Source organism: Balaenoptera acutorostrata, chromosome 5 (assembly GCF_949987535.1).
Source record: "Balaenoptera acutorostrata chromosome 5, mBalAcu1.1, whole genome shotgun sequence".
In the NCBI taxonomy this organism is placed as follows: Eukaryota; Metazoa; Chordata; class Mammalia; order Artiodactyla; family Balaenopteridae; genus Balaenoptera; species Balaenoptera acutorostrata.
The window spans coordinates 140,538,263-140,558,219 of NC_080068.1; the positions used below are offsets into that span (position 1 = coordinate 140,538,263).

Genomic DNA, 19,957 nt, shown 5'->3' on the forward strand with positions numbered 1-19,957 from the left:
GGGGCAGGAGAGACCTGGCTGGAGGGTGGAGAGGAGGTGATGCCCTGGTCCCTGCAGGCCCGGGGGCTGTGGCTTGCTGGAAAGGACTTGAATGCCGGAGCTGCTGCTCGGGACATCACAGACCCCTCCCGAGCCAGAAATGGGAAAAGTTCCTGAGACTTTTAAAACCTTTTAAAAGCATCTCTTTAGAAAAAGAAAAGGAAGAGGGGGAAAAAATGGAAAGGAAAGGAAAGAAAGAAAAGAAGGAAGCTTAATAAAGTCCCTCCAGTGTTGGCCGAGTAAATAAATGAAAAGCTAATGGTTTCATTTATGGCAAATGCCTTTGGCATCTCTGGGGGGTGGGGGGGCCTTTCAGCTTCTGAGAGGCTCTTCCTCTGCCACTGGGGGCTGCAGCAGCAGCAGCGTCCTTTGTCCTGCTGTTGGGGGGGGGCAGGTTGAGTGGACCCCTGGGTCTCTCCCTGCTCCCCTCTGGCACTGGGACCTGGGCAGATGCTGCCCCTTTCCTGGGATGGGGGAGGCTGGACCAGCGGCCAGGCCATCTCTGAGGGTCTTCTGAGGAGACTGCAGCCCCAAGTCATGACCTCTGTGACCTTGAGCCCTGGCTGCACCTCCCTGGCCCGTGGCTGAGACGGCAGTGAGTGTTTCTTGGTCTCTGGGAGGTGTTGCAGGAAGCACCACTGCGAGTCTCCCTGCAGGCCCCTGACAGCACGTGCTACCTGCCAGCTTCCCGTGTCTGCAGAAATCAGGGGTCACTGAAAAGAGTCGTGAGGCTGTGATGCTAGTACTGCCCCCGCATCATAAGTGGTGACAGAAACCAGACGCAGACATGCCCCTCCTGTCATCCAGTTTCAAGGGATGGCCAGGAACCCACTTGTATCGGTGGCATTTGCATTGGCACTACGTGTCCTCACTCGGGGGTCCTGCCCAGGACCCAGCGGCAGGCAGTGGAGGACCACGCACAAGCCAGGCTGCTCTCAGGGATCACCCACCCCCACCCCGAGCCCTGCAGGGTCCTCAAGACCACATTTGATCTTTGCTGAGAACCTTGCCCATCCAGAGAGCTGCCTGCTTCCTCTCCACCAAATTCAGGAGAGCAGCCAGACCCGTGTTCTCACCAACAACGGAGAGCTACCTAATTGAATTTCCTAATCAGATTTTGTTGTTATACGGTGAATTTGTAACTCCTGCCTGTTTCCTCCCCCCCAAACCACCCCCATCTTTTTTTTTTTCTTTAATTGCCCAAGTAACGTCATGGAAACAATAGAAATCAGAGCAGAGGGGAGCTCACCACAGCCTCCCTTCCTCCTTCCCCCGACTCCCTCCCTCCCTCCCTCCCGAGCCCTGTATGGTTTCCCTCGGTCCTGGGCCCCAAGCCAAGGCGACACTGCTGTAGCTGTATCATTGCAGGCACTCTGTCTACAGCCTGGCTTTCACATGACATGTCTCAGGAGAATTTTTCCCACATGACACATGATATCCACCTTAAAGGGCTGCAAAACTTTCAACTCAGGAGACCGCACCTTGTTCAGCTAAGCCAGACTCCTGTTGTTTAGACATTTGGGTTGTTTCCATATTTCATAATTATAAACAGTGCTGCCACGAATATATCTGTGCCCACAGGTATTTCCTTTTTTATTTTCTCAAGTCAGTCTAAGAAAAACTTCTGGACAAAGGATATAAATCTTTGTGGAGCTTAGTTGCTTTCTAAAAGGGTTCCACCAGCAAAGTTAGAATAGACCAGTTTCAACACAGCTTTGCCAAATTTTGTGTGGTATCAATTCTATTTTCCTTGTACTTAAAAAGGTATAAAAGGTACCATTCTGCTGTTTTAATTCACCTATCTCTGAAACCTGTAATGGGTAAACAGTTTTTATTATATTTACCAGCATCCTTTGCTTAAATTGTTTACTTGTAGAGATTAAAAAAAAAAAAAAAATTACTCATGTTCCCTAACAGAAAAAAAAAAAAATAGGCAAAGGCTATAAACAGACAAAAGAGGGGAAAAATCCAAGTAACTATTGATTATATAAAAACATTCATAAGCATAAAGTAAATAGTCTTTTATCTGTAATTTGTTTACATAAAATAAAATAAAACCCATAAAGCGTAAGAATAAAGGAGGAAGTGACGTCAGGGAAGAGGGTGGAGTGGAAAGCACAGGAGTCTGTCTTCTCACTTAGACAACAATCCACTGGCTGAATCTGCCTGATGTAATTGTTTTGGAACTCCGGAGTCTATTCAAAGGCTTGCAGCTTCCAGGGGAAGGCTTGCACCATAAATCAAGGTTAATATCCACAGTTTTAGCTCTTCCCAAGGAAGCAGCTCCCCATCTCCCACTCCTGCCCCCCAGCCGTGTGGCCGGCAGCTGTGTACATATTCCTAGAGCAGCAGACACACAGCTTGCCGGAGCCAAGGTGGGCATAGGACCTTGTCCTTAAATATTGGACCTTGCCCCCCAATATTGGGAGTCTGTGCTCTGATTGTTGATTGGTGTTTCTTATCATGCATGCAGACACCCAGGCACACAGCTATTATTGCAGCCACCACCAGCTGAAGCAGCTTCCAAGGGATTTAAAGGGCCATGTTACCGAGCCAAACTTGGGTCCACTCGCCCACGCGCAGCAAAGCCAACCCACTGACACCGGGTTGTGGTGATGGAAAGTGCGGTGTTTATTGCAGGGCACCAAGCAAGGAGTCCAGGCAGCTAGTGCTCAAAATACCCGAACAGGTTTCAGCAAAACATTTTTAAAGGCAAGGTGAGGGGGGGCATCCCAGGGTATGTGATCAGCTCGTGCGCAATTCTCTGATTGGTTCATGGTGAGGTAACAGGGCAGGGTCATAGGGGTTAACATTATCAATCCTTGGGCACCAGTAGTTCAGGGGCTACATGCTCATGATCAAGTAGTTAACTTCTCCCATTTGGTGGTGGTATAAGCATCTGCAAAACAACTCAGAAAATGTGCATCAGATACTATTATCTATGTCCTTTAGAGAGGAGCTAAAGCAGAGCATATGGAGGAGGGGTCTGTCCCGGGAAGTCCCCACAGGGTCCTGCTCAGTTAGAGCCAGAACCTGTTTCCACTGCCATCCCACCTTTATTTTCCTTCTTTTCCCTTTCGGGAGCCAACATTTAAGGACTAGGACATTCAAAAGCAACCACACATATGGAGGAATTTAGAAAGTCACCAAGCATGCCCAGGAAAAAGCTCAGGCTCAGAAAAGACCTGAGGAGAACTTCAGTTTACACCTCAGGCTGATCCCTGACGTGCAGATAGCCTGCAGCAATAAAATCTAAGTAAAAAATTTAAAAAACCAGCAAACCCTGAGGAAGGGAGAGAATCTGATTTCCAGAGTTACCACATTATTAGATTCCAACATCCAGTTTTCAATAACAAAGAAACCACAAGGCAAACAAAGAAATTACAATCCATTCAAAGGGGAAGATACCAACGGAAGTTGTCTCTGAGAAAGACCAGATGGCAGATCTACTAGACAAAGACTTTAATACAACTGTCTTCAAGGTGCTCAAAGAGCTAAAGGAAATGTGGAGAAAGTCAAGAAAACAAAGTACGAACAAATTAGAAATATAGGCATACCTCACTTTATTGTGCCTTGCAGATATTGTATTTTTTTTTAACAAATTATAAGTTTATGGCAACCCTAGCCCTGCATGGAGCAAGTCTATTGGTGCCATTTTCCCAACAGCATTTGCTCACTTTGTGTCTTTGTGTCACATTTGGTAAATCTCACAATATTTCAGACTTTTCATTATTACCATATTTGTTACGGTGAACTCTGTTCAGTGATCTTTGAAGTTACTACTATAACTGTTTGGGGCCAACGTCATTGATAAATGTTGTGTGTGTTCTAACTGCTCCTCCAACCGACCATTCCCTCATCTCTCTCCCTCTCCTTGGACCTCCTTATTCCCTGAGACACAGCAACATTGAAATTAGGCCAATTAATACCCATACAATGGCCTCTGAGTGTCCCAGTGGAAGGAAAAGTCACACTTCCTTCACTTTGTATTAAAACCTAGAAATGATTATGCTTAGTGAGGAAGGCATGTTGAAAGCCAAGACAGGCCAAAAGCTAGACCTCTTGCACCAAGCAGCCAGGTTGTGAATGCAAAGGAAAAGTTCTTGAAAGAAATTAAAAGTGCTACTCCAATGAAAACATGAATGATTAGAAAGCAAAACAGACTTATTGCTTATACGGAGAAAGTCTGAGTCGTCTGGATAGAAGATCAAATCAGCCACAACGTTCCCTTAAACCAAAGCCTAATCAGAGCCAGGCTGTAACTCTCTTCAATTCTACGAAGGCTGAGAGGTGAGGAAGCTTCAGAAGAAAGTTTGAAGCCAGCAGGGGTCGGTTCACGAGGTTTAAGGAAAGAAGCAACCTCCATGACATCAAAGTGCAAGGTGAAGCAGCAAGTGCTGATGTAGAAGCTCCCACATTAATGAAGGTGGCTACACTAAACAACAGATTTTCAATGTAAACAAAAACCTTCCACTGGAAGAAGGTACCATCTAGGACTTTTCATAGATAGAGAGGCGAAGTCAGTGCCTGGCTCCAAAGCTTCAAAGGGCAGGCTGACTCTCTTATTAAGGGCTAATGCAGCTGGTGGCTTTAAGTTGAAGCCAGTGCTCATTTACCATGCCCCAAATCTTAGAGCTCTTAAGAATTATGCTAAATCTACGCTGCCTGTGTTCTGTAAATGGAACAAAACCTGAATGACAGCACATCTGTTTACAACATGGTTTACTGCATATTTTAGGCCCACTGTTGAGACCTGCTGCTCAGAAAAAGATTCCTTTCAAAATATTACTGCTCATCTGACAATGCACCTGGCCACCCAAGAACTCTAATGGAGACATACAATGAGATTAATGTTGTTTTCATGTCTGCTAACACAATATCCATTCTGCAGCCCATGGATCAAGGGGTAATTTTGACTTTCAAGTCTTATGATTTAATATATGCATTTCATAAGGCTATAGCTGCTATAGACAGTGATTCCTCTGATGGATTTGAGCAGTCAATTGAAAACCTTCTGGAAAGGATACACCATCCTAAATGCCCTTAAGAACATTTGTGATTCTTGGGAAGAGGTCAAAGTATCAATATCAACAGGAGTTTGGAAGAAGTTGATCCCAACCCTTATGGATGACTTTGAGGGGCTCAAGACTTCATGGAGAAAGTCGCTGCAGATGTGGTGGAAACAGCAAGAGAACTAGAATTGGAAGTGGAGCCTGAAGATGGGACTGAATTGCTGCAACCTCATGAGAAAACTTTAAGGAATGAGGAGGTGCTACTTAAGGATGAGCAAAGAAAGTGGTTTCTTGAGATGGAATCTAGTCCTGGTGAAGATGCGGTGAAGATTCCTGAAATGACAGCAAAGGATTTAGAATATTACCTAAACTTAGCTGGTAAAGCAGTGGCAGGGTTTGAGAGGATTGACTCTAATGTTGAAGGAAGTTCTACTGTGGATAAAACACTATCAAACAGCACTGCTGCCACAGAGAAAGTGTTCATGAAAGGAAGAGTCAATTGATGCAGCAAACTTCATCGTTGTCTTCTTTAAAGAAATTCCCACAGACACCCCAACCTTCAGCAGCCACCACCCTGATCAGTGGGCAGCCATCAACATCGAGAGGCAAGACCCCCCACCAGCAAAAAATTATGACTCACTGAAGGCTCAGATGATGGTTAGCATTTTTTAGCAATAAAGTACTTTTTAACTAAGGTATGTACATTTCGTAAGACGTAATGCCATTGTACACTTAATCGACTACAGTGTAGTGTAAACATCACTTTGATATACACTGAGAAACCAAAAAATCCGTGTGACTCACTTTATTGTGATATTTGCTTTATTGTGGTGGTCTGGAACTGAACCCACAGTATCTCCAAGGTATGCCTGTACCAAAAAAAATAGATAGAACACATAAATTGAGCCAAAAAGAAATGCTGGAGCTAAAAGGAACAATAATTGAAATGGAAACTCAAAAGAGAGATTCAAAAACAGATTTGAGCAGACAGAAGAAAGAATCAGAGAACCTGAAGATAGGACAACTGAAATGATAAAATCTGAGGAACAGAAAGAAAAAAGACTGAAGAAAAGTGAACACCATCTAAGAGACCTGTGGGACACCATCAGGTGGACCAATACACGCATTCCATAATGCGTGTCACAGGAGGAGAGGAGAGAGAGAAAGGGGCAGAAAAATTATTTGGAAAAATAGTGGCCCAAAACTTCCTTAAAATTGATGAAAGACGTGACTGTAAATGTCTTTAAAAGCTTGGTGAGCTCCAAGTAGTGTAAACACTAAGAGTTCCACACCAAGACACATTATAATCAAACTGTAGAAAGACAAAGAAAGAATCTTGAAAGCAGCAAGAGAAGCCACTCGTCACATACAAGGGATCATCAGGAAGATTATAAGCAGGTGTCTCATCAGAAACCTTGGAGGACAGAAGGCAATGAGTTGCTATATTCAAAGTGCTGAAAGAATTTGGTGAAGGTGTTCGTTCATTCGGCTGTTCCTTGGTTTTTATGTAAAAATCTATGGGGAAGTTTCCCCTATCATGCTTGTTAAAAATGTTTTTAAACTTTCCTAAGTTACTTCTTTAAAATATTTTCACTACAACTGATGGAATAATGCAAATATATACCATTTCTACCCGCTTACCTCTCCATTCCTCCTTTCCATGACAATCTCACTTCTTCATTACTCAGAGTAACCGTTGTAGGAACGCTTAGAGACATCTCAATGTTCGTTTTTCTTCTTCATCTTAGTTTAACAAACCCCAAATTTTAGCTGGTACATTGCTTCCCAGCTAGGACTATATTTCCCAGCTTCCCTTGCAGCTACATGTGGTTGTTTCTAGAATCTGGCCAGTGAGATTAAGTGGAATTGTCACATCTGGGAGACTTCTCAGAGCCCTCCTTTAAAGGCAAGCCTTTCTCTCCCTCTTTCCTCCCTCCCTCCTGTTGCCTTGCATGTTGACAAGATGGGTGGAGCTCTAGCAATCATCTTGAACCATGAGGACAAGGGCCATATCATGGGACAGTAGAATGGTGACCCAGAAGGAGCCTCTGTCCCTGGTGATTCCAGCTTCCATCCTGGAATGTCTATCTCTGGACCTCTTTTACATTCGTGAGAAATGAGTTTCTATCTCATTTGAGTCACTTTTTTTTCCAGTTTCTATTACTTACAATCAAACCTAATTCTACCTGATAACAAACATTGGCAACTCTGGTGTTTCTTTCCACATATTTCTCTAGGGCATATAGCTATATATACATGCAAACGCATATACATATGTGTAATTTTTTTAATGTCTTTTGTTTAAAAATGGAGTCAACAAATGTCTCTGCTTCTAACGTTTTAAAAAAAGAATAATGTAAAGGCAAATTTAAGAAAAAAATTGCATATTATTTATCACTCTCTAATCAGCAAAGATTTTTAAAAGACTGTTTCAATGCATGAAGTAAAATGAGCGCCCTCTAGCCCTGCTGGTGGGGAAGGAACGTATACTCTCAGGACGATGATTGAACAACATGTAACAAGAGCTTTAAAAATGTTCCTACTCTCCGATGCAGCAATTTCCCTTCTTAGATTTATGTTGAGGAAATACAGAGATGCAGAGATCTATGTCTGGGAATGTTTATGACTGTCTTGCACATAATGTTGGAGATGCTAAAAGCTCACCAGTGGGGAAATAGTCAATGAAATACGGTACATCCACAAAAGGGAATACCATGCAGTCACTAAAAGTGGTGTTTATAAATAATGTTAATGACAGAGGAAAATGCTCCCCATATAATGTGAAAGAGCAAGCTGCAAATCATACATGAAAAAGTATATGAATCCCACTTGGGAAAAAGCCCAGAAGTAAACATTTTTAAATGTTAATATCAGGTCTCTCTAGGGGTAGCACTACAGGAAACTTTTGCTCCTTTACACATTTTTCTTTGTTTCCCAGATGATAGTAAACATTTACCCAGGTGCGGGGAAGGCAAAGTCGGAATTAATGCAATAACAATAAATACTGATTGCTTCTCGTGTGATTAATGCTGGGCACTGCGTGAGCTCAGAAACTCGGGCTGATGGAAGGCTTTTTCCTGCTGAGGCCGCAGAATGACCAGTACCCCAAAGGACACAGTGCAGCCTGGCCTGTGGCCGAGCATGGAGAAATAGGAGGGGGAGGTGGGCGAGAGGAGCAGAGATGACCTCACTTCCCAGGTTTCACAGGCATCCCTCAGACGCCCCACCACCCTACCGTCCCATTTCACAGATGGGGACCGCCAAGCCTGTGACCCCTGACTCTGTAACCCCTCCCTGGCTGTGAGCTGCTTGGGTCCACCCATGTCTGTGTGTTAGATTTACAGCCACGGACCAACGCCCCGCTCGCGCTGCAGGGTTCTCCCTGGTTGGGAGGTGCATTGCAGGTGTTTCACGGCACTACATCCCTTTTCTGCAAAGCCCCTTCTTTTGGCTGCACAGCTCGGGGGGGTGGGTGGGCGCAGGTAGGAGGGGACGGGGCCTTCACCAGCCTGTGCCCTGCCCAGGCGGCCTCTTCTTCTGGCAATTGAAGGTCTTGCTCGGCTGGACAGAATAGGGACCCAATCTGCTATTAGAGAAAGAGAAACATTTCCTGTCGCTGTGCCCTAACATCAGGTGAGAAACGCAAAAGGAAGCGTACCCCCAAACTGCACCACCCGCAGTGGGCGGGACAGAGGGTTGTAGCCAGCCCCCTCCCCCCACCACCCATCTTCAGCTCCTGGATCTTGGCAGCTCTACTGCCAGAGGGGCAATAAAAGTCTCGGAGTGATAGAAGGCAAACGGTAGAGGCTGCAGAAAAAGAGCTCCTTATGGCTTTGAAATGGGCCTGTTCAGATGCCTTTTCACCTGCCTCCCATGCAGTAGTTGGCGCTGGCTGGGAAAGAAAAGAAACACAAGAAACTAAGGTTAGCCCTGGGCTGCTTCTTCTTCCTTTTTATTCAATTGGTTGTTTTGTTTTGTTTCTTTTAATTCTGAATTGTAAAATCTGGCGCTGAAGCCCCAGACGGCTGCCCAGCCCCCTCGGGAGGTGCCTGGCCTCCTGCTCCAGGTGGAACCCAGGCTCTGGGCCTTGGCCTTGGCTGCTCCCCTGCTCAGGGCAGCCCCCCCCCCACCTGCCTACTGGCCAGCCGCCTGCCCTCAGCTCCCAGAGGGCCCTGGGCAGCCCGCTGCCCTGGAGGAGGGGACCTTGTTGGCTGTGTGCCTGGCGGGGGCCAAGGGTGAGCGTGGCCTGGCCAGGAGGAGCTGTGGGCAAAGGGCAGCTCCCGTAGCAGGCCGGTGATGCGGTCCCGGGCGTGAGGCTGGAGTGAATTAGTCCATCCCTCCCGCCAGTGTACGTTCCCAGAGGGCAGAGGCCAGTGTGGCCCCCTGGTGTAGCCCAGGGCCTAGAACAGTGCCTGGCACACAGTAGGCGCTTAATGAATACGTGTTGAATGAACGAACGGACAGATGACCTGCCTGAACCTCAGGATGGGATGGGGGAGGGGCCCGGGAGGAGACGCATCCCCGCCTCCCAGAGGTGATGGTCTGGGGTGCATTCTGACGGTCTGGGGGTGCGTGGAGGAAAGGTCCCCCTCCTCGCTGCAGGGACAGGTGGGAGGAGTGTCACTGCGCCCCGCCCAGTGCCCGGGCATCCCTCCCCCCACCCAGTATAGAGGGCGGGAATGTCATCCCCGTTTCGGAGGTGGGAAAACGGAGGCGCAGGGAGGTAAAGGGACTTGGCCAAGGTCATAGAGCCGAGAGGGCAGAGCCAGGATGAAAATCTAGGTCAGCCTGACTCCGAGAGGGCTGTGGCCAAGCCCCCCACTCCCGCCAGGCCTGAGGCCTGCCCCGCCCCCCAGGCCTGCTCCCCCCTCCCCCCCGTTCCCCCTCCCCTCAGGCCAGCTTCCCTCTCCCGCGTGGGCCCCCAGCCCGCCTCTGACCCCGGCTCCCCCGCCGTCCCCAGGATCTGCAGGTCATCAGCACAGACGAGAGCCAGGTGTTCGTGGCCGTGCAGGAGTGGTACCAGACCGACACCTACAACCTCTACCAGTCGGACCCGCGCGGCGTGCGCTACTCGCTGGTGCTGGGGGACGTGCGCAGCTCGCGGCAGGCAGAGGAGAGCGTGGTCATCGACATCCTCGAGGTGGGACCCTCAGTGCGGGCTGTGGTGGGCCAGGTGGCACCCCTGTCCCGGCTTCCCCCCCGCTCCCTCCCTATCTCCACTGCTCCAACCCAGGGACCTGCCAAAATTCTGTCAAGGGCCAAATATTTTAGGCTTTGCCGGTCAAAAGGGTACTACGCAGGTACTTTTAGAACAAGAGAGAAAACTTGCTCTTTTTGGTGAAATTCAAGTAACAGTAATGGAGTACCTTGTGATACAGGTCTGCTAATGAGAAGAATGGAATTTGGGGGGGATAACGTTCTGCTGAGTTGGGGTTCAGGTTAGTGGTCCCCATCATCGACTTGATCACCATCTGTTATCTGTAAAGCCGTTCCTGCCCTGAACGCCACTGCATGATACAGGCAGGTGACAGAAGCTGGGACCCTCCCCTGTCCATCTCTGGCCTCGTGGCCTCCCCGGCCCCAGCCCTGGTCTCCTCGTCCCTCCCCTCTGTGTATCCCATGTCCGTCTGGCTGTCTCTCGCTCCCTCTGTCCCTCCCTTGGCCCTGCAGCTCCTCTCTCCCCACCTGCAGCCCTCAGACCTCCCTGTGCCCTCCCTGGGGTCCCGCCCCCATCTGTGTCCCATGTAAGCCACTTGCTCTTGGCACGTGACACCGAGGGGCAGATCAGAGGCTCTGAACTGGGGCTTCTGGCTCCCACGCCGGGCTCCCTCCCCCGAGAAAACACCCACAGCACCATCCTGTACTTGGATTCCGCAAACGTCAATCCCCCACCCACCGTGGGCCCAGCCTGGACCTGGCCTTTCACGGTCACCTCCTCTGTTCTTGTCCACACCGGAGCCGGGGAGGGGTTCCCTCAGCCGCTTTACAGGTAAGGAACCTGAGGCTCAGACAGGGCAAGCCACCTGCCCAGGTAGACCAGAAGTCAGCGAAAAACCAGAAGCAGCCCAGGTCTGTAGGTCCAAGCTCCATCCATCCTCCTGGCCAGCACTCCCTCAGTAGGCCATTCACCCTTAAATTCCTCCCTCATGCCCTGCCCTCGGGGAGCCCCCAGCCAGTGGGCTTGCCTGCAGGGGCCATGCGTTCTCGTAGTAAACGCTGGTGGCGCTCCTGCCAGGCTCTGCTGTCCCTGCGGGGCTGAGGAGGGTGTCCCGTGGGTGGCGAGCCGAGCCTTGGGCACCAGTGCGGGTCAATCCGGGTGGGAGGCATCCTCCTGGACAGAGCCAGGGCTGCAGCCTTCCTCTGAGTTGTCAACAGCTGAGCAGAACCAAGGAAGTAATGAATGTAATCATTTGTTTACAATGAGAACCCATTTGTCAGGGTTTACTTCCCGAGCTGGACAGCCTGTGGCTCACTGCTGCTTGCTGAAAGTTACACACGGGACAGGCGTGTAACCGACATGTAAGGAGGGCACGTCAGGCAGGAATGTCCATGGCCCACTGCGGGTGTATGTACCTCCCGTACTGCACGCCAGGCTCCAGGCCCTACCCCCGGGACACAGGGAGGAGTAGACCACCCCTCACAGGGCTCCGGACTCTACAGGAAGACCAGTTCCCAACAGTGGTTCCCACCTGGTGTGTCAGCCTCTAGAAGACACCATGAGGGACAGTCGGCCAGCCCAGGGTGGAAGTCAGGGAGTACTTCCTGGAGGAAGGGGTGCAGACCGAATTGAGCCTAAGCAGAAGTTAGCCAGCTGAGGAGCCAGGGAACAGTGATTCACGCCAAAGACCAGGCAGTGAGAGGCCGTGGGGATGGGAGGGAGTTCACAGTGGCCAGATCCAAAGCTGGGCCCCCTCGCAAGTGACTGTGCTTCTCTGAAATCCACTTCATGGGGATCACAGGTAGTGGTTACAAGCACAACTCTGGAGCCCCACTGCCGGGGTTCAAATCCCAGTTCTGGTACGTATTTGCTGTGTGACCTTAGGCACACTACTTAACTACTCTGTGCTTCAGTGTCCCCATTGTGAAATGAGGACGACAGTAGTACCTTCCTCAGAGGGTTGCTGTGTGCATTCGAGGCCTCCGTTTCCGTTAAACACATACAGCAGCACCTGGTGCCAACTCAGTGCTCAGCAAGCTCTCGACAGTTTTCACTGCAGATGCCTTTTCTGTGGATTCGAGATAGTGCATGGGAAGGGCCTGGCCTAGAGGTTCTACACCTGCCCCAATTCCATTACTGTCATGGTTATCGTTCATCCAGTGGCAGATCCAGGAAAAATGTCTTATCCCAGACGTCACAGGCAAATACTGCCCCGAGAGGCCTGGGCTTTCAAGGGCCTGTGAGCTCTCACCTCTGCAGGATGGGTCCTGGTTCCAGACAAGACGGCAACCCTTTTCTGGGGGCCTCTTTGTGTTGGAGCTTGGGTGAGGAAGGGGGTTGAGGGGGCTTCCAGTTTTGTGCCCTGACCCTGAGGAGCCCTGGCCACAGCTGGGAGACAGTCATTGTCGTGGGCTGCACGGGGGCCCCCAAAAGATACAGCCGCATCGAATCCCTGGAACCTGTGACCATGAGTTCATTTGGAAAAAGGATCTTTGCAGCTGTCATTAACTGAAGGATCTTGAGATGAGCTCATGCTGGACCCTAAACCAATGACAAGTGTCCTTATAAGGATCAGAAGAGGAGACACAGACACACAGGAAAGAGGGTCCCGTGAAGACGGAGCAGAGAGCGGGGTGACATGGCCACAGCCCAGGAACACCTGGAGCTACCTGAAGCTGGAAGACACGAGGAAGGATCCTCCCTGAGAAACTTCAGAGGGAGGGCAGCCCTGCCAACGCCTTGATTTTGGACCTCTGGCGTCCAGACCGTGAGAGCACAAATTTCTGTTGTTTTAAGCCCTCCCCGCCGCCACCAGTTTGTGATGCTTTGTTACGGCAGCCCCCAGGAAGCGAGCACAGCCATGAAGAGGGCAGTTATGTGAAGTGGGTACATCAACACTGGGAGCCAGTACTCAGCTGATCAGACCCTCCCCACGGAAACTCGGCCTGTTACTACCTCTTCTGGGATGGGAGGGTCCATGTTATTTACTGCCGAGCGTTTTCATGGAGACCAGTCGGGATATAAAAGAGCGCTTTCCGAATAAAGCAAGCCATCACTGGGCAAATCAGCAACCTGTCTGCCCCTAGGACATCAGGGGAGGCATCTAGACTCAGCACCGAGCAGGCCAGATGCCTGCCCCCCGGTGAGGCCTCAGGTGAGCCAGAGACAGCGTGATGTCACCATGAGTGAGAGAAGGGGCTGCGGTCCTCCTGCCCCTGGGGCTGTCCCCCAGAAGGACCATCCCCTAAGCCTCGTCTGTGGAGATGAGGGCCAGACCCCTGGTCTCCAACCCAGAGAGAAGCATCCTAGCAGAAGACACAGGCAAAGGGGGACTGAGGTTAGCAATCGGCAGATGGGAAGGTTTTCCAGGATTCTCCACGGGGCCCGCTGCAATCTCTAGGGTCCTCACATGTGGAAGGAGGGGCAGAAGGAAGGGCAGAAAAACACACAGAATCATGGAAGAATGGCCAGGGAGACGCTGCACCGCTGGCTTTGAAGAAGCAGGAGGGGCCACAAACCAAGCACCCCAGCACCTCTAGACACGGGGAAAGGCAAGGACACGCGTCTCCCCCGGAGACTCCAGTTGCTTTCAGCCCAGTGGGACCCGTGTTGGACTTCCGGCCTCCAGAGCTATAGCATGATCAACGTGTGTAGTTTAAGCCCCTCTGTCTGTTACCTGTTGTAGCAGACACAGGAAGCTCATACACAGTTCACTGTGCGTCCGAACCTCTGGGATCCGCCCTGGCCTGCTCCCCACCTGTCAGGCACTTGGCGCTGAGGCTTAGGAAAGCATCAACCTCCTGGAGCCTGAGAATTTAATGAGGTGGCACATTAGCTCCCTTGCCCACCACCTAGAAGGCACTTAACAACTGTGTATTATCACTCTCACCCTAAGCATCACACTTGGCCATGGAACTTCAGGTAAATCCCACAACTCAGCCTCAGCTGCCTTGGCTTCATGCTGTTTATAGAGCAGCAAAAGCTGCTTCGGGCACACGGGGGCTCCGAGGAACTCAGGCCACACCAGCGGGCCTCGGTCACTGGGTCCGAGTCTTCCGTGCCCAAGGAACTTGCAGAAAAAGTTCATTTCTGTGGAACCAGGAGGTTGAACAATTGGGAATTGCTGATATCTGACCCTTTCTTGTGCACGAACTCAGTAACCGATTATGGGATGTGTGTGGTCACTGCCCTGGGCCCTTCAAGAAACCCTGAGAAAGGGGGTACAGGGAACTTCGACCCCCATCCAGGGCAGGCTGGGGCCGGCACGGACCCTGTCCTCACAGTCTGGCATCTGCATGTGGGGTTGAGCTGAGGCAGTCCCCGGAGGAAAGCCCAGAGCAACTCCATGGGTCCAGGCCCTGTGGGTCCACTGGGAGGGAGGCGAGGGGCTAGGGCTCTGAATCAGGAGCTCCGGCTAAAGACAGCGTGACCGAAATGCACAGGCACCTCGGGGACCAGGGCTCTGCTCGCCGTCCGACAGCTGGGGTCTGGACCTGGGAGGACAGCTCAGTGTTGTGAAATGCACTCGGAATTTGGGGTCAGACAGTACCGGCTCCCAGTCAAAGCTCAGGCCAGCGTCTCTGGTCCCTTTTCCCCACAGACCCACTTGCCTCCAGGGTGTATAGTCAGCTTCAGCTCTGGGCTGTTGTTGGGGTGAAATGAGGCCGTGCACACAGAGCTCTTAGCAAGGGGCTGGGCAGGCTTTTGCCATCCTTCTTGTATTTCTGTCCCAGGTCCGAGGGGTGAAAGGAGTCTTTCTGGCGAACCAAAAAGTTGACGGGAAGGTGGTGACGCTTATAACCTACAGCAAGGGCCGAGACTGGGATTACCTGAGGCCTCCCAGCACGGACATGAACGGGAAACCAACCAACTGCAAGCCTGTAAGTGCCCTGCTCACTGCATACACCTTCCCCGGGGTGGGCACTAGACGTTACCACAGGACCCAGGGGTCAGAGATGCTGATGTCTGAGAAGGGCCATCTGGGAGACATGAACCACCTGTTTCTCTGGGTGTGGTGGAGAGGGCCACATGTAACTCCTTGCTTTACAGAAGAGTTAACTGGAAGTCAGAGAGGAGAGTGTATCAGTCAGCTCCTGCTGCAACAGTGCTGTGTAACAAGCCGCCCCAAACAGCAATCACTCTTCTTGAGATCTGTGAGAGGCTGGGCTCGTTCATGTACCTGGGGGTTGGTCGATTTAGGAAGGGATCTAGTATCCTTCTTCTTGGACCAGCCCAGGCACATTCTCAGGCAATAGCAAAGGTGCAAGAGAGTGAGCAGAAACATTGCAAGCCTGCTTGTGCTCATCTGTTAAGCCCTGTTGGCCAATGTCAAGGGCCAGGAAGTACACTCTGTGGAAGTGGGGGGCTGGATCAGTGAGGGGGAGCCAGGACACAGCCCAAATGTCATGAGCCCTAAGCCAGTCCCGCTATTCCAAAGGTGCCTTTCTACATGAATATGAGTATAGGCTGCTCCAGTGTCTTCACTGCCTTGGGGGTGCAGAGGGCTGGAATGCCCTTTTCTTCTTATTCAGTGAACTCCTACTGACACCTGAAAACCCTGTCTAGATGTCCCCTTCACCGAGAAGGCTTCACTGGGCACACTTATTTCTATTTCCCCCTGGCTTCGACCGGAAGCCCCTCACAGTCAAGGACCCCCATCCATTGCCGTGCCTCTGTAACTAGAAAGAATAACAGTGACTATTTCACAGGGATAGTCATTCAACAAACACGTAAGGGGACCTACTATGTGCAAAGCACTGTTCTGGGTGTTGGGAATACATCAGCACACAAAACAGCAAACAATCCTGCCCTCTCGAGATCTGCCTGGATCTCTGCAGGGCCCCCGAAGATGGTAGGCACCCTGCCTGGACAGCCACTGACCACCCGCCAGGGCCAGGGTGGGGCTCTGTGCTCTCCGGGCAGAGCCTCGGCCTGGGCAGTGTCAGTCCCTCGCTCCCTGACCTCACCGACTAGGGGCCTGCGCTCGGCCTCTACGCAAGCCCCCCTCCCGCTAATAACAGGGGATAATAACACCTGTCGACCAGCGGGGAGAATTAATCACCTGCCCCTTGTAAAAGCTCTTCTGAGAAAAAAATTGCTGTGAAAGGGCTAATTTTTGTATCATCATCGACAAAGTTAAGCCATTTTAATCTGTCAGAGCAAGTTTTCGCTAAGAATAGATTCTTGTCTGCAATTATGCAGCTCAGCAAGGAGATATCCTTTCAAGATTTATGTCCCGGCCTTAAAATAATAAAAGGCAGGCACGCAGAGAGCCCGATGAGCACAGTGGGCAGAGGACAAGTACCGGGACACCCAACTGGGCACAAAAGACAGAAATCGCAGCCTTGGCTCCGAGGCCCGTTACCCTGTGTGTGCAGACCTGGCAGCAGCGGGTAGGGGGCATGCCAGGTGGGCAAGCGTGGCCCTTCTCCTGGGTTTCTTCTCTGTGTCCATTCAGCCACACAGCCTCCAACTGCACAGGGCAAGCTACACTTGAGGGTTTATTTCTCATCAGAAATGTGATTCCTGCTTATGGCAGAATACTTGGCAAAAGCAGAAATGTATAAAAAGGGGAATAAGTTACACCTGTAACCACGTCACCCAGAAGTAATGGTAATCGGGCATTTTTCTTGTCAATCCTTTGGCTTATATTCATGTTAAAAAAGTCCTCTTTGGGATCCTGACACATATGTGATTTCTGAGTCTTCCATTTTTCTCTTAACTCTGGGTCATGAAGGTTTTCCCGGGCCATTTGACCAGCTCTCTGGCTGGGGAGATTTCCTTCCAGTGACAGGCAATAGGTGAGTGTGGCTCAGACCTGTTTTAGGACGAGAAATGGCCCTTGGAAGATGGTTTTGCATCTGTTGACATCTGGATTCAGAATGAAAACCCACTCGTTTTGCCGCCCGTGGTAGCTCTTCTCAGCATCCGGGCTGAGCCGAGCAGTGGCGTGTCCTGCAGGGGCGGCTGGCAGTGTGGCCCTCCAGCCCTCTGGCAGTCTCTGCCGGACGCCTCTTGACAGCACCAGCCAGCTCCTGCATGTAGAGGGGCCGAGAAGGGGGAGCCTTGGGACGGTGTGGTTCTCCCAGCTCGGTCCGCATCACATCCACCCGAGCCCTGCAGGTACCCGGGCCACCCCACCAGGACCAGGCATTCAGCACCGACTCCCCTGACACCAGCCTGCCCTTGAGGTCTTCCCACCCTTGCCCTGGGTGTCCTCAGGGGACCCCGCCGTGCCTGACCGTACACCCCAAGAGCAGCCTGGCATTCAATGCTCCCCGTCCCATCACATGTGCAGGTGCCCAGTGCCCTGGGGGTCGGCCTCTCCAGGCCTGCCTGGCCTTCCACGCCCTTTATCAGCTCAGCCCAGTCGGCTGGGCCTTGCGTCAGCTTGTCAGGTACCAGCAGAGCACCCGCTACAGCTCCAGGAGCGGCTGGAAGCCATCTGGGTGGCCCTGCATGGCGGCAAAGGGGACCGCAGCTCTGTCTGTGGGCCACTGCCGACCGCAGGGAACCCTGAGGAGTGTTCCACTTCTGGCCCAGCAAGCGACCAGCAGTCAGGACAGAGCAGCAGTGGGCCGGGGAGGGGGAGGGGCAGCCAGGTTCTATGAGCCACAGCCTCTGACCTGCTCTGTTCACTGCACACAGAGACAGTGATATTGTGTGCACAGCGCATCAGGGAATGTGGAAAAGGCTGGTTGCAGCCTGGAGAGACCAGCCCAGAAGCTTGGCCACTCCAGACCCCACCTGGCCCCCTGGGATCCCTGGGGCACCAGAGCAGGGCCTTGCCTGGGCCGGACCTTCTCAGCCCGCGAGCGTGCCAGTGGGACACGGGAGGGCGGGCCACGTCCCTGCCGAGGCTCCTATTCCTCCTGACGTAGAGCTTCTTCTGCAGGTGGATACTGGCCCTGCTCAGAGAGGTCATGGGCACCCCTCCCCCTGGACACGCCCTCCCCGTTAGTGCCTGGTCATTGGATGGGCGAGGAGGCTGAAGGGTGTCACCACAGGCATTAGGTCACCAACCTGCTTGTCAGCTGTAAGAAACCAGGAGAAATCCAGGACGCGGGACAGCTTAACCTTCCACAGTGGGTCAAGTTTGTCCCCGTTCAATCCAGGTGTTCCTGGATGGGGACTGTCCTCCGGGGTGATTCCGTGACCAGGTTCCCCCCTCCACGGGGCCCTGCCATCTTCAGCCTGGGGCTCTCCAGGCTGCCCCGGGGAGGGTCTCTAGCCTACCAAGTCTGCTTCAGAAGGGGGCCTCTTTCAGCTCATTTTGCCACCTCTTATTCTGTTTGTTTTTAGTAGCTTGACTGAGGTACCAGTCACATCCCGTACAATTCACCCATTTAAAGTGTGCAATTCAGTGGTTTCTGGTATCTTCACGAGCTGTGCAACCACCACCGTGGTCCATTTTAGACCATTTTCATCCCCTCAAAAGGAAACCCTGTACCCTTTAGTCACCACCCCCCATCGCCCATCCCACCCCCTGCCCTGACCAACCACTAATCCACTTTCTGCCTCTATAGATTTCCCTGCTCTGGACATTTCCTGTCAGTGGAACCATACAACATGTGATGCAACAAATACATTTTTTTAAGCTCTGGTACAGACGAACAGAGCCCATCTCCCCCTGGATCGGGCCCTGGTGGCATCTGACCCAGATCCCTATCCAACCTACTGATCGGTTTCATTTTTAACTTCAGATAATCTGTGTAAAACATACTCAGTTCACGGACCAGAAGAAAGTGTTAAAGAAACATAAACTGTAGAGAAAAAACCTCTCTCGGATGGATTTCGGTAGACAGTAGAATATAACAATGACAGTGGAGCTCTGCAATGACCCTGGAGGTGTGGGCGACAGGCAGCCCTGGCCGATGGCTGGCGGGTCACTGCCCGGTGCTGTGTCCGGTGGCCTGGAGGGAGCTGTGCGGAGACCTTGGGCCTTGTCCCGTGCCCTGTGGTCTTGTGGTCTATTGTGGGTGTGACAGAGGGATTGCGGCCTTGAGTCACCGAGGCCAGGGGAGAGGAGACTCGGGAAGGTCAGTCCAGAGGACACATCATTCTCAGCTCGCCTGTTCCCCCGGGATCCCCCAGCCCCACCCAGGGGAGCTGGCGGTGGCCTCTGCCATCTCAGCAGAGGGTGGGGGTGCAGGCAGCTGGGGTGGAGACAGATGAGGGGTCTGGCAGCACCGGGCCGGAAACAGCTGGTGCTTCCTCATTCTGGGGGCCGCCGGCCCAGTTTGCCTGGAAGTACCAGACCCGCCACGGGGCTCAGAGCACGGACTTTGGAGCCAGACAGCCTCAGCTGTGGTCCCAGCCCCACCACTGCCCTGGCAAGTTGCTTAAATGCACTCTGCCTCAGTTTCCCCATCAACGCAGAAGGGGTGATAGTACGGATGTTGAGAGCATTCAGTGACGCACACCTTGTAAAGTGCTGGTGCTGCCCAGGGGCAGCCGAACAGCAATGTGAGCTGCCGCTGGATTTCTTATTACAACCGGTGTTTCTGCCCCTCCAGCCAGGGCACCAGCCGGGGCTGCGTCAAGGTTGCACTGATGCTTGTGAGTAAACTGGGCTCTAGCGCGCCCACCTTACCCCCTGCCTCTCCCATAGGGCGCAGGGCTTACGGGGTGTCCCGCAGCTGTCGCCTGATGCCCAGGCTACCGTGGTCACCTAAGAGGCCCCCAGTAAATGTTCTGGGCGGATGAATGAATGAATGAACGTGGGCATGGACCGTGCAGCCTCCCTCCC

The 19,957-nt window shown here is 51.9% G+C and overlaps 1 protein-coding gene across 1 annotated transcript in view; it reads left to right on the forward strand.

Moving 5' to 3' along the window:
• SORCS2 (sortilin related VPS10 domain containing receptor 2) overlaps positions 1 to 19,957 on the forward strand; it is a 521,346-nt gene that overhangs the window by 453,020 nt on the left and 48,369 nt on the right. Inside the window, exons 9-10 of the mRNA XM_057547088.1 lie at positions 10,012 to 10,191; positions 14,943 to 15,089. Of these exons, the coding sequence (XP_057403071.1) occupies positions 10,012 to 10,191; positions 14,943 to 15,089 (327 nt within the window). The remainder of the gene's footprint in view (positions 1 to 10,011; positions 10,192 to 14,942; positions 15,090 to 19,957) is intronic.